General features: G+C 48.3%; 1 protein-coding gene across 22 annotated transcripts in view; it reads right to left on the reverse strand.

Moving 5' to 3' along the window:
* The window catches only part of AZIN2 (antizyme inhibitor 2), a 42,051-nt gene that overhangs the window by 25,009 nt on the left and 2,148 nt on the right, over positions 1-14,894 (reverse strand). For 11 of the 22 annotated variants that reach the window (XR_012432296.1, XR_012432212.1, NM_001293755.1 and 8 more), the window contains 5 exon segments: positions 14,000-14,173; positions 6,188-6,360; positions 4,997-5,131; positions 3,698-3,863; positions 1,150-1,312 (listed from right to left, as the gene is read on the reverse strand). Coding sequence is in view for 20 of the 22 variants with exons in the window: in NM_001293755.1 (NP_001280684.1) it covers positions 1,150-1,312; positions 3,698-3,863; positions 4,997-5,131; positions 6,188-6,360; positions 14,000-14,173 (811 nt within the window). In the remaining 2 variants the exon portion in view is untranslated. 22 annotated transcript variants of the gene reach the window in all.

Consider the following 14,894-nt stretch of genomic DNA (forward strand, 5'->3'; position numbering starts at 1 on the left):
GGGGGTGGTAGTGGGGCTGGCACAACAGTGGGCTCAGCAAGAAAGCAAAATGACTGCCCATTCCTCAACCATGAGGTGGGGCCTACAACAAAAGCCATCAGCGGTCATCCTCCCAATGACATGGGTTCACTGCCGTGTTGGGAACACTCACCCTTGCAGCCAAGCAACCTTGCCCAGGACGCACTCCCCTGCCTGCATCTCAGCCCCTAGATGCCCCAGCAAAGGCAGAAGTGCAGCCCACCCAAACTCAAGACCCCAAAAGGTTAAGCTACTTGCTCAGAGGCACATGATAGGGCAGTGGATGAGCCAGAATGAGAAGCCAGGTCTCTTGGTTGGATCAGATGGGACAATCCCCCAGGTCTATAAAGGAAGCCAGACGAATGCCACACACGAACACAGGACATTCTGCCTGGAGCCCACCGCCCTTCACATGAATTCTCTCTGGGGAGAAGCGCACGGTCCTGAGGCTCCCCGGGTCCCAGAGCAGAGGGCAAAGCCTCAAGATGAGAGTCCCTGAGACCTGTCACTCACAGGCTGCTGTCCCTGACCTATCTGGAAGGGCAGGGAAGAGCACTGATGTTGGTGATGTGGGCCCAGAAGCTCTGAGTCAGCCTAACCTGAACTTGAATCCCAGCACTGCCCCTTATCAGCCATGTGACCTTGGGCTAATGACTCAGCCTCCCCCTGCCTATGTTGTCATCTGTAAAGTGGACTCAAACAAATGTAAGCTGTCACTAATTATTTTCATTATATTATGAGAAGCAGTAGGATGAGTAGGAGTCTGTACTTTGGAGAGGAGACAGACATGGGGTCAAATGCAGGCTCTTACTAGCTATTAAGCTGTTCACTTGTATTCTCTTTGGCTCTCAGTTTCCTCATCTGTAAAATGGGGTCAATAGAGTATCTATTCTCTCTAAGGTTGTTTTGCTCTCAATCTTCACAAAATATGAACACGCCTAGGAAAAAAGATACTAAATAAACGTCTTGGGGTGGGGGTGACTTGATTGTAAGTTTCCCTAAAGCAAGAACCCATTCATTCTCCAGATTCCCCCATCCTCTGCCACTGGGTCTAAAACCAGACCCTGCTCAGCCAACCACTGTCTCCAGCTTCAGGGGAGAACAGGGCTCCACTGCCCACCTGGCACCTACCCTCCTTGCCAGGTTGATCCAGCAGAACCTCCTTCTTGGCAATGATGCTGACTGCCACGGTGAAGGCCGAGGTCACGTAGTAGCGCCCCAGCTCAGCAAGGATGTCCACACCACAGCCCTCTGGGAAGTACAGGTCCAAGGCTGAGTTGATCACAGAAGCAATCTGGTAGGAGGAGAATGGGGAGACAATTAAGTGTTTGAAATGTGGGCTTTATGGCCAGGCGCGGTGGCTCATGCCTGTAATCCCTGCATTTTGGGAGGCTGAGGTAGGCGGATCAAGAGATCAGGAGATCGAGATCATCCTGGCTAATACAGTGAAACCCCAAACCCCGTCTCTACTAAAAAAAAATTAGCTGGGCGTGTTGGCACATGCCTGTAGTCCCAGTTACTCGGGAGGCTGAGGCAGGAGAATCACTTGAACCCGGGAGGCGGAGGTTACAGCCACCGTACTCCAGCCTGGGTGACACAGACTCCGTCTCAAAAAAAAAAAGAAATGTGGGCTTTATGCTGAAGACTTGCTACAGATCCAAGTCTATTTCTTGAAAGCTGCTTTGATTTCCGGAAGAAGGATTTGGCACTGCTAAGGCTCCAGCTGGTAACTGTGGACAGCTGGCCAAGAAGGTAGGAGGGGGACAGAGCTGGGAAGAGAGCCTCATGCTTGTGTAAATCACCCTCCTTCATGGCCCCACGATGGGAAGGGGCACTCTTCATATCACACTTGGTACTCAGATTCCAGAAGCCCTGATGTGGATCTCTTTCATAAATAACCAGTTTGTTAAATACAGCTGATCCTTGAACAACACAGGTTTGAACTGTGTGGGTCCACTTATGCATGGATTTTCTTCTGACTCTGCCACCCTGAGACAGCAAGACCAAGCCCTCCTCTTCCTCCTCCTCCTCCTCAGCTTACTCAACTTGAAGACAATGAGGACAAAGACCTTTATGATGATCCACTTCCACTTAATAAATAGTAAATACATTTTCCATTCCTTATGATTTTCTTAATAATATTTTATTTCTGGTCAGGCATGGTGGCTCATGCCTATAATCTCCCTCCCTTTGGGAGGCTGAGGTGGGCAGATCACTTGAGGTCAGTTCGAGATCAGCCTGGCCAACATGGTGAAACCCTGTCTCTACTAAAAATACAAAAAATAGCTGACATGGTGGCTTGCACCTGTAATCCCAGCTACTTGGGAGGCTGAGACACAAGAATCGCTTGAACCCGGGAGGCGGAGGTTGCAGTGAGCCGAGATCATGCCACTGCATTCCTGCCTGGGTGATAGAGTGAGACCCTGTCTCAAAAAAAATATATATATATATACATTTTTTTTTCTGTAGCTTACTTTATTGTAAGAATACAGTATGTAATACATATCACATAAAATATCTGTTAATTGGCTGTTTATGTTATCATTAAGGCTTCTTGTCAACAGTAGGCGATAGTAGCTAAGTTTTGGGGGAATCAAAAATTATATGCAGATTTTTGAGTGTGTAGGGGTCGCTGCTCCTAAGCTCTACATTGTTCAAAGGTCAACTGTAATACACTTGATTACAGAAAATTCAGAAAATACGGAAGAGGAAAAAGAAGATAAAAATCACTCCTAATTCTATCACCTAGATGAATCTAATTATTGTTAACCTTTTGGAGTAGTGTCTTTAATTACTTTTTATACAAACACTATTTTTTATTATAACCATGATAGGACTCTGTATATGTTTTTAGAACCTGTTTTACTTAATAGACTGTGAATGACCTCCCTACATTAAGTAAATGTTTTCATCAAAAGAATGTACCATAATTTAACCAATCCTGAGCATTAGATGGACTAGGGAAGTCCATTGGACTTCTGTTATGAACAAAGCTAGAACTGTCATCTTTGAGGCAAATTCTTTGAGACTATCCCAAATTATTTCTGTAAAGTCAATTCCTAGATGTCGGTATTCCTGAACGAGGCGCCTTCCAAGAAGAGGCGATCTCTAGTGGTTGCAGTGGGAACTGCTAGGACACATTTTTCTTGGCTTCACCTCACAGTGGGTAAGGAAAAGGGAATGGAGGAGAATGGACAGGGAGCAGACCAAAGGTTGGTTTTCCTTTCCCTGCCTTCCCACCTGATTTCTCATCAGCCCACCTGAGGGTGAAGAGGCCTATCCCGCCCCTTAAAGAACCTTATGACTTATGTAAATATGTCCTGGTTATGCCTCCAATTGGCTGGTGAAGTGCATGGCAGGTAGAACCAGGTTCTGCTTTGGGCTCGGAAAGTGATGTAACTTCTGTGAGCCTCAGCTTGTTCAGCTGTAGCACAGAGTTAATAAGTAGTGAGATCGACCAGGTGGCTTTGGGTTTAGAAAGCGATGTAAGCTCTGTGAGCCTCGGCTTGCTCAGCTGTAGCACAGGGTTAATAAGCAGTGAGATCACCCAGGTAAGCACCAAGCACGGCATGCAGTGCATAGGACCCACGCACAGTGGTCTCCCTCCGATCATCTAATCCCTCCATATCCCCCTCCCCCACCATAGAGCCCAGCACGACACTCCCAGCTCCAGGGTTACCTCCTCAAATCTCACTTTGGCCCCTTCTGTGCCAGGGAAGCCGCCACCAAGGTCCAGAACGTGCATCTTGTGACCCAGCTCGGTGCCCATTTCAAACACGAGCCGGACATCTGCGATGGACTGAGCATAGGCCTGAGGGTCAGGACAGCCACTGCCAATGTGAAAACTGGGAAGAGAGGAAGAGCCTCGGCTGACATGCAGGGCTCCAAGTGCCACCACCTGAGCCCCAGCCAAGAGTGACGTTGGGCAGGCACATGAGACAGTATGCCCATTTTACAGATGCAGTGACTAAGGGCCTGAAATGTTAAATGAGTTGCCAAGGGCCATATGGCAAGGGAGGAGTGGACAGGAGGCTCGATCCAAGGTCTCCTGGCACTTGGTGCTCCTCCCATCCCTCCTTCTGGGATGAGAGCCAGGACCCCCAAGTCAACCAGATCTGGCTGTGCCTCCCAGTCAGCAGGGTGGCCTTGGCAGCTTACTCAGCTTTGTTTTAGTTTCCCCACCTATAATGCGGAGACAAGACCCACACCACACAAAGCTGAGAGATAATGTGCATGAAGCACTTAGCACAGCAGCTGGCACATCCTAAGTACAGAATAAACAAAGTCCTATATTAGGTAGTTCATTGTTCATTAGGTAGTTCATTATTACCCCTTCCATATCCCTGTAAGAAAAGAGGCACACAGCTGGGTGTAGTGGCTCACACCTGTAATCCCAGAACTTTTGGAGGCCAAGGCAAGAGGATTGCTTGAGCCCAGGAGTTTGAGACCAGCCTGAGCAATAGAGTGAGCCCCCATCTCTACAAATAAAAATTAGTCAGGTGTGGTAACGCATGCCTGTGGTCACAGCTAATTGGGAGGCTGAAGCGGGAGAGAGAATTGCTTGAGCCTAGGAGGTCAAGGCTGCAGAAACCCATGATCATGCCACTGCACTCCAGCCTGCCTAGGTGACAGAGTGAGACCCTATCTCAAAAAAAAAAAAGAAAAGAAAAAGAAAATAAAACGAGCCCCTCAAGAGTGCAGCTGCAAAACCTTTGTCCTACAGGCTGGTAAAACTCCCTCAAAGCCAGGTCCCTGGATGGAACTTCCTAGGACAAGACCTTCTGGGGACCCTGGGGCTGGGGAAGGGACCATTCCAAACCTCCTTTTCAAACAGAGGAAATTCTCAAATGGCAGAATTCCAGGCCCAGGGACAGGCCCTGCTGGGAGGCCCTGGGGAAGGTCTCTTACAGAATTAATTCCTGGGAAAGAGGCAGGGAGCCTAGTATGGGAGGGGATGGCAGGGGTTCCCAGTGCTCACCTCACACCCACCACCTCCACATGGCTCTTCTTGGCATTTTCAAGCAGGTGTCTGCAGGATTTCAGTGACACTCCAAACTTCAGGCTCAGGCGGCTCAGGGAGTGGGAGTCATCAGTAGCAATGCACAGAACCATCCTGATGAGACACGCAGTGCCCCTCTGCTGGACAAACCCTGTCACCCCGCCCCAGCCACATCTCTCAATCAAGGGCTATGAGCTACATGGCTCAGAGCCACCCAACCCCACAGGCTCCCTGACCCCTCCCTCTCCCTACACAGCCAATCAACCTTCAAGTCCTATCCAATCCATTCCTTAAATGTCCCTGGACCCATTCCTGCAGCCCCTGCCCTTGTCCAGACCTCACCAACTCTCCTGGGGCAGCTCCAGTCCCTCCAAATCAGTCTCCACACCAGTCAGAGCTTTCAAACTTGTCATGTATGAGAGGAACCATTTTTAAACAAAGCCTTAAGGAGGACCCATTAACACGATGGAAGCTGCTTTGGATGGACTACAGTGGCCCATCACCTGCCCCCCAACCTTTCACCCGAAGGCCCCTCCTGGGAAGTCCAAGGGTGTCCAGTAACCGTGTAAAAGGCACGGTCAGAGCAAAACGTCCAGCACTGACCCCTTCCGAAAGTCCATTTGCATCGGGTCCCCACCCCCGACCAGGATCTCCTTTACCCCCTGCACATAGCATGCTGCAGCCACACTGTTTCTGCTTACTCTTAAATGCCCCATGCTGTTTCCAACCTCAGTGCATTTGCTTATGCAGTTTACTTTTATGCCCTTTCCAAATTCTATTCATTCCTCAAGGCCCGCTTCAAATGCCACTTGCTTCTTGAAGCTTTCCTGACCACTCCCTCAACTCTCTCAAGCCTGTGACTTTGGCTTCCATAACACATGGGTCTCACTCCACCTGGGGCTTTAACCAGTTATTTCTGCCTTTGTTCCAGCTAGACCCTAGCATCCTGGGTTCAGTCCAGGAGAACCTACCCCAACCTCCTGCAACTGTGACTGGGTCCAGGACAGGGTGACCTGCCCCAGCTCCACCCCCTCACCCCACCCCCACCCTCACTCCACAGCCCAGCCTTCCCACAGCCCAGCCTCCCCAGCCCAGCCTCCCCACAGCCCAGCCTCCCCACAGCCCAGCTTCCCCACAGCCCAGCCTCCCCATGAGTGGTTCTCAGCTTACTTGGCACTGGGGTGGCTCTTTACCACCTTTGCCAGCTCCATCTCATTGTCAAAGCTCAGCAGCTGGATCCCATGCTTGGCAGCATATTTGATCTGTGCAATTTGCTTACAGGGGTTGGCGTAGATGATCTTACTGGCAGGGACTCCAATATGCTGGACCAACTCCATCTCTGCCTATGGGGCCCCAAAGGTGGTGGTAAGGAGGCACCAGAGCCTGCTGGCCCATGGAACCCAAAGAAGCACAGATGAGGGCAAAGTCATAGCTATGCATAGGGAGGCCCGTAACAGGTGGGTCTTGCTCTAAGACAACAGATACATAGAAATCAGGAGTTACATGGATTCACCGTTTTTGATAAGTGGGGCTGCCATGTACAGCCATGCAGGTGGTGCACTGCACAATCCTGGGGGATGGGCGGTCCCATTCAGAATGAATACAGAGTAGATTTGTATATTTATTACAACTTCCTGGCAGTAAAGCATCTCATTCTAAGAAAATCAGTATATTTATTATAACGATTAAGTGTCTTAAGGGTACGTTTTCTAATTTTCACAAAGGCGTTATATGGACTCATGGTAGCCCTGACAACAGGCTTCTGACACATTTTTCTGGCAAATTTAAATGTTTAAATATTACTTGGAAAACAGTATGGAGGTTCCTCAAAAAAACCTAAAAATAGGACAGGGCACAGTGGCTCACGCCTGTAACCCCAACACTTTGAGAGGCCAAGGCGGGCAGATCACTAGAGGCCAGGAGCTTGAGACCAGTCTGGGAAACATGGTGAAACCCTATCTCTACTAAAAATACAAAAAATCAGCCAGGCATGGTAGTGCATGCCTGTAGTTCCAGCTACTCAGGAGGCTGAGGCAGGAGAATCACTTGAACCCAGCAGGTGGAGGCTGGAGTGAGCCAAGATTGCGCCACTGCACTCTAGCCTGGGTGACAGAGCCAGACTCCATCTCAAAAAATAGAATTACCAACTACCGTATGATCCAGCAATCCAGTACTGGTTATACATCCAAAGGAAAGGAAATCAATGTGTAGAGGAGATATCTACACTCCCATGTTCAGTGCAGCATTATCCAAAATCGCCAAGATATGCAAGCCACCTAAGTGTCCATCACAGATGAACAGATAAAGAAAATGTGATCCACATACACAATGGAATATTATTCAACCTTAAAAACGCAGGAAATCCTGTCATTCACAGCAATATGGATGAGCCTGAAGGACATCATGTTAAGTGAAATAAGCCAGGCACAGAAAGACAAACATGTATGACCTCACTTATATGTGGAATCTAAAAATGTCAAACTCAGAGAAGCAGCCTAGAATGGTAGTTGGGGTCGATGGCTGGGGTCGATGGCGAAGGGGCAGTGGGAAGAAGTTGGTCACAGGATACAAAGTTTTAGTCAGGAAAATTAAGCTCAAGAGATCTAATGTGCATCGTGGTGACTATAGTTAATAACAACATATGGTACACTTGGAAATTGCTAAGAGAATAGACCTTAGGGGTTCTCCCCACCAAAAAAAGGTAAGTATGTGAGTGAATGCCTAATTAGCTTGTTAACCATTCCACAACACGTACATATATCAAAACATCATGTTGTACACCATAAATATGTACCATTTTTATTTTTTATTTGTCAACTTAATAAATAATAAATATGTTGCTGGTATATTAGGAAGTCCACCAGACCAAGGGTCTTTTGGACAGAGATCACCCCACTCCAAAGGCCTACTCTGTGCACAGCCCTGTGCTGAGTGTGCAGGGTGTGCTGGCTCAGCCCTGCTCCTCTTGGGGGCTCCTCCTCATCCCCTTTGCAGAACATGGGTGCACCTGATTGCTGCATTAATGATACGAACAAATGATGATGATGACGATGATGAAGATCATGATGATGATGACAGCAACTGTGTTCATTCAGCACCTGCCACAAGCAGGCCCTGAATTAGATGTTTTACATCGGGTGTTAGCATACTTTTTCTATAAAGAACCAGAGTAAATATTTTAGGCTTCGCGAGCCACACAGTCTCTGTCACAACTTCTCAACTGCCTTTGTAGCACCAGAACAGCCACAGCCAAAGCATAATTGAATGAATGTGGCTGTGAGCCAATAAAACTTCATAAAATCAGGTGGGGGGCTGGATTTGGCCCTCTGTCCATAGTTTGCCAACCCCTACTTTGGATTCACCCTTTTATTCTGTCCTTGGAAAGAACCCATTCAGATGGGTATTAGCTCCAATCTACAGAGAAGGAAACTGATGCTCAGAAAGGCTATGCAGCAAATAGGTGGCAGAATGAATTTTCGAATTCAAGTCTGACTCTCCACGAATAAACAAGAGAAGAGAGAGCCAGTTTTGAAACATGGTGAGAGGCATAAGAGTCATTTTTAGCCATTCTCATTTTGTAATAAGAGTCTAATTTTAATTTAGCAACTTTTCAGCACTAGATATTTATAAGCACTATTTCATTTAATCCCAACGACTATGCTATGAAATATTTACTGGCTACATTTTATGGAGGACGAAATTGAGTTCAGCGAGGTCCACCTGTCTGTGGTGACACAGTCAATCAGTAGCAGAGTGGCACACAAAGGTCAAGCTCCAGAGCTGGGCTTGCTGCCACCACAGCTTGCTTCCCAGGGGCAGATGTGGCCCACCCCGAATCTGAGTGGATGTGGACCTGCGTTTTTGTTCCCTGCCTCACCACATGATGTGAGAGGAAGAAGCAGTGTTAGCACTTTGGGGACCTGTGATTGAGCTTTGATTATAATTCTTTAAATTTTTAAAAATATATATATGTTTTAAATAGAGACAGGGTCTCACTACGTCGCCCAGGCTGGGCAACTCCTGGGCTCAAGCAGTCCTCCTGCCTTGGCCTCCCAAAGTGCTGGGATTACAGGTGTGAGCCACGGCACTCAGCCTAATTATAAATATTTAAATAAGTGTTGTCATTCACTGTAGGCATATCCTGTGCCAGTCACTGCATTAAGTATTTTATATACATTCTCATTTAACCTTACTAATAATCTTATAAGGTAGGGAACAGAGGTTCAGGGAGGTTAAGTGATTTGTCCAAAGTCACACAGCTTTTAAGTGGCACAGATGGGATTCTAACTGTCAGCCCTTAGCACACCAGCTCTTAACCTCACTGCTAGAACGGGAAATGCAACCTCAATGCTGCACTGACGGGTATCTTCTGAGCATCTGTTGAGTTGCCAGGCTCTGTGATAGGTGTTAATAAAACAAGTGGTGACTAAAGCACAGAGGCTTTCTGAGACCATGGAGCTTTCAGGCTGGTGGGGAAGACAGGCATGGCAGTCCCAAATGAGCACCAAATAATGATGGAATTACAAGTGGTTAAGAGCTGGGAAGAAAAAGTACGTGCTGCAAGAGACCTGGGTGTGAGGGGCAAAGGACAACCTCAGGCTCAGATATTTAAACTGAGCCCTGCAGGAGGCCTCAGCCAAGCCAAGAGGGAAGGAAAGAATCTAAGAATGTTTCCAATAGAGGAAGTGGCCTGTGCAGAGGTTCTGAGGCAAGCGGTGCCGAGCACTTCAGCCTGATCAAGGAACAGAGAATGCTGGAGTGGCTCGAGCAGAGCAAGTTAGCACAGTGAGGACAATGAGGTCAGAGGGAGGGGGGCAGAGCTGCCAAGGAAACATGTTTTACCCTGTATATGATGGGAAAGAGTCTAAAGGGTTAGGAAGGGAAATGACATGTCAGATTTGCATTTTAAATACAACGTCTACAATGCCTATCTGGCTACCTGAGGGAGGGCCCAAGGGGATTCTGGAGGAATAGACTGTGATGGTCAGTGGCTATCACCATCGCCCTGGGGGAGATGACAGAGCCAGCTCCAGAAAAGCGGGCAGATGTGTTCTGGAGGCAGGGCTGGCAAGCTGGGTGACAGATTGCACGTGGTGGTGAAGAGGAGGACGTCAGAGGGAACTCCCACACCCAGCAGACTGAGGGGGCCCTTCAGGAGGGGGAAGGGGGACATCAGGAGCGCATTTGAACACGCCAGGTTCCAGGCATCTCCTCGTATCAAGTCAACTGGATATATAGGTCTGAGCTGGAGATTAAAATGTGGGAAGCAGTGGCATATTGATGGTATTTAAAGCCATGGGAGGAGATAACCCTTCTTCTTCTGAGAAGAAGGAGGGTTTACAAGACAGGGAGGCCTAAGAATTCAGAAGAATGCTACCATTTAGAGAGTGGCAGAAGACGAGGAGAGATGGTGCCCAGGACCTGCAGAGGTGAGGATGGAGAACGTTTCCAGGGGATGAAGAACAATATGCAGATTAGAAAGCTATTCCTGTAAATGCAAATCTTGTCTCACAGCTTGTGTCTGGATGGGAAGGAGCTGTCTCAGCTGTAAGAAGTGCCTGATGAGGTGGGGTCGAAGCCGTGTTCTCTTTCATCTTATACACTTCTGAAGCCTTTAAAAGTAGGACCATATGTTACTGTTGAGTCTTTTTTTTTTTTAAAGAACACCTTGCTGGCCAGGTGCGGTGGCTCACGCCTGTAGTCCCAGCACTTTGGGAGGCCGAGGCAGGTGGATCATGAGGTCAGGAGTTCAAGACCAGCCTGGCCAACATGGTAAAACCCCGTCTCTACTAAAGAAACAAAAAAGTAGCTGGGCGTGGTGGCGGGCACCTGTAATCCCAGCTGCTCGGGAGGCTGAGGCAGGAGAATTGCTTGAACCTGGGAGGCAGAGGTTGCAGTGAGCAAAGATCATGCCACTGCACTCCAGCCTGAGAGACAGAGCAAGACTCCATCTCAAAAAAAAAAAAAAAAAAAAAAACTACATATCCACCAAAACCATGCTGGTGATTATCTATGGAGACATAAAGCTGATGTCCTAGTTTATTTTGGGGTGAATGAATCAATGTGTTATTTGATATGTATTATTAGTTGACAATCCATGTTTAAAGTAAAGTGCTCACTGGATCCTGCGGATCACTGGGGATGTTGGTAAGAGAAAATTCTTTGGAGTAGTGAAAGTGGAGGCTGAGAAGCAATGGCTTAAGGAAGGAGTGCTGAAGGAAAGAAAAAATGGGGGCGGACAGGTGACTGCAGACAACTCGGTTGAGTTTGGTCACCAAAAGAGAGCAAGGGATTGGGCTGGAAGAAGATGTGGTGTCCAGCAAAGCCTTTTTAAGATGGGAAGATACTGAGGGAGACAGAAAGGGAGGGCAAGGGATGGGGGCAGGGAAGATGACACAGTGGTCCTCGGGCAGATGGCATAGGTAGACCAGAGTCCCTGAGCAAGCCGTGGCCCCGGCACCTGTCCAATGCGTGCCTGTCTGCACATCCAGCCCTAGCTCATGCCAGGCCCTTGGTCAGTGTCCACTAAGGCACAACGCTGTTAAGCATGGCCACCTGCTATGGCCGACCAGAAGAGGGCAGCCTTGGCCTTCCAAGAAAAGCTGTTAAGTCCAGGAGCCACCTCTCCAGAAGTGCACCAAAAGGTCTGCGTGATCCCATCGCAGGGAGGGGGCTTAGGTCTCTCCTTGCCCCTGCAGTTGGCTGAGGGCATCCATCGCTGGCTGAATCCCAGCTCAACTATCCTCTCCTTAGCGACCTTGGAAAAGACAGAGTCCAAGGCAACTCAGCAGGACTCAAGCTGCCACCACCCTGGTACGGAACCTCCATCTCTCATTTCCTTATACGTTAAATGTGTCCTCACCAGGCTACGGTCAGAATCCCCATTTAAAAAATAATAATTACCTCACAGGGCTGTTGCGAGAGTAAAATGAGATCATGTACAGAAAACAGTTGGCAAAGTGCCTGACACAACAGACGCACTCAGCAAAGGGCAGATGCTTCTCCAGTCCCTGTTGTCATCAAGGTCTCCCTGAGCCTTAACACTCCACTCTGCCCTTTCTTCTAGAGAACTGAGCCCCTCCCCCTGGGGTTCCTGAAGCAGAAAACTAGGCAGTGGGGTTTGGTCCTGTTGTTCACCCTAGACCTCAGGGACTGAAAGGATCCTGCTCCTTCTCATCCCACGTGGAGGCCCAGGGCACTGTAGGAAGAAATGGGAAGCGTGCATGTCCTGGCTCTGCTACCCACAGACGGCTGGCCCCACAGTTTCCTCAACTGTAGAACAGCCGTCTCTCCCGCTGTGTGCCTCACAGAGCTTCATGGAAGACATGCACAAAACGAGGTGTGCAGAGCTTGAACTAAACCAAAGACAAGGGGAAGCACCTCATCTACCATGAAAGGCGTTAACATTCGGTCCCTGATACAGGTTAACCTGCTCGTTCTAACCATCCCCGCCAAATGCACACCTCTCCCCAACCTGGAGTCGCTCCAGCCCTGTCATCCTGCCCAGGACTCCAGGAGTCCTTTCTAGAACTCTTCTCACAACATCCAGCCATATTAGGCAACCATTACTAACCACCAAGAAAATGGTGCTAAGGACACTATCACAAACCAGTGCCCACTGGACTTGCTCCCACCTCAGGGCCTCTGCGCTTGCTGTTCCTGCTGCCTGAAATGCCCTTTCCCTGGTTATCCACCTGGCTTGATCCGTTGGCTCTTTTGGGTCTGTATTCAAGTCTCAGTGAACCCTTCCCTGGTCAAACTATCTAAAAGTACAATCCTCTCTCCCAATATTCCTTACTTCCCTTTCCTGCTTTCTCTCTACAGCATTTTCCATCTAAAATACTACATATTTTCATTATTTAATCTGGTTTTTTTTGTAAACAAGCTCCATGAAGGAAGGGCTTTTGTTGTTTTATTTTGCTCACTGCCAAATCCCCACCTAGAATAGCACTTGGCCTCAGAGGAAATGCCCAATTAATATTTGCTGAATTAATAAATGAGATACTTTCAAAGCTCTACTTAGTTGAAACTTTATAGCTTAAAGGCTCTTATCTAGCAAGGACAGAATGGAAATAAACTAAGCATTCAACTCAAGGACAGCAGTCTATCAATTCTGTATTGCTAGCCCTGCCTAGCACAGTGACTACCACATTATAGGAGTTCAGTGGATACTGAACGACAGTAGATAAGCAAAGTTAATCTAAAGTGGCCATGCACGGTGGCTCACGCCTGTAAACCCAGCACTTTGGGAGGCCGAGGCAGGTGGATCACCTGAGGTCAGGAGTTTGAGATCAGCCTGGCCAACATGCTGAAAGCCAGTCTCTACTGAAAATACCAAAAAATTAGCCGTGTGTGGTGGTGCATGCCTGTAATCCCAGCTACTTGGGAGGCTGAGGGCAGGAGAATTGCTTGAACTCGGGAGGTGAAGGTTGCAGTGAGCCAAGATGGCACCACTGCACTCCAGCCTGGGTGACAGCAAGACTCCGTCTCAAAAAATGAAAAAAATAAATCTAAAGAGAGCAGGAGGGAATGAAGACAATGGCAGAAATCAAATTAGAAAGACAGAATTGGTGGCAACAACAAAACTACAAGGACTAGTTAAGAAAATGCACCATCACACATTATTATGATTATAAAAGGAAAAAGAAAAGAAACCAACAATATGGAGATATGTTGGTTTTGTTTTAATTAGAAGAACATCATGTATAGCTCTGTGCCAAACAAATTTGCAAATCTCCATTAAAAAGATGAGCTTTCTACCAGGGACGCAGAAGATTCCAATCTGGAACTTCAAGGCTGACAAATTCCATGCTCGTTTCTCCCTCCCTCATCCCTTGAGACCCCTCCTGAGTGGGTGGTCTTCCCAGAGGGCAAGGACCAACTGCAGGTACCTCTTGCTCCCCAGAGCCCACCTGCACTAGCCTGGCCATGTGTGTGTTGAGTGGGCATGGAGGGTCAGTGCACCGTGGGGGCGGGGCTCACCTTGTTGGCACAGCTGAAGCCCAGCCCCAGCTGGGCCAGAACCTTCAGCACACCTGGGCTGCTGTTGCACTTGACAGCGTAAAAGGGCCGGACTCGTGGCAGGCACTTCAGAAAGCAAAAGTGCTTCCTCACTATGGCACCCAGGTCAGCCACGAAGAAGGCAGCGACCTCGTCCTGAATGACAAGAAGTGGATGAATATGAGACCCCATCCAGCTCCCATCCTGTGCATGCCATCCATGATCCTTCCAAGTACCTGACCCAGGTTCAGTTCTGGCCACAGAGCTACCCTGCTGTAAAGTGTTCTGGGCCTCCCCAAGCCTACACGACAGAAGGCAAACTCCTCAGTCTGGCATTCAAGGCTCTGTGATCTAGCCCCAACCCCTCCCCTCAATGTGGCTAAAACTCCAGCTGTAGGTTGGATCATTTTCCCACGTTCAAACCTTTGTTCCCACCATGACCTCTGCAGAATACCATTCCCACTCCTGTGTCTGGCAAAATCCTTAAAGTTTCACTCATATGCCACCTTCCCCAAACCAATAAGGCAACTCTGCTTTTAGATGCTCCCACAGCATTTGCACGTGCTTCCAAGGTATCAGAACTGCATATGCATCCATCCATTCTAGAAAAGGGTAAATTCCCTAAAGGCAGAAGCTGTGACCTACAGCTCATTGCCTTCCAAACACAGGTGTTCAATGAAGCCTTAAGCTCATCCCACTGACACTGCAACCGATGCCTATGGACAACTGTTCATTGCAGATGTGCTAAAGGCCAAACATGTATGAGGCTGTGGGTGAGACCACATTACTTAAATGTGGAAGGGACCCTTCCAGAGTTCCTTCCCTGAGACTCAGTTTCCCTTTCATGCAACACTTTTTTACTCATGCCCAGTTGGTG

This window comes from Macaca fascicularis, chromosome 1 (genome assembly GCF_037993035.2).
Source record: "Macaca fascicularis isolate 582-1 chromosome 1, T2T-MFA8v1.1".
NCBI classification, from domain to species: Eukaryota; Metazoa; Chordata; class Mammalia; order Primates; family Cercopithecidae; genus Macaca; species Macaca fascicularis.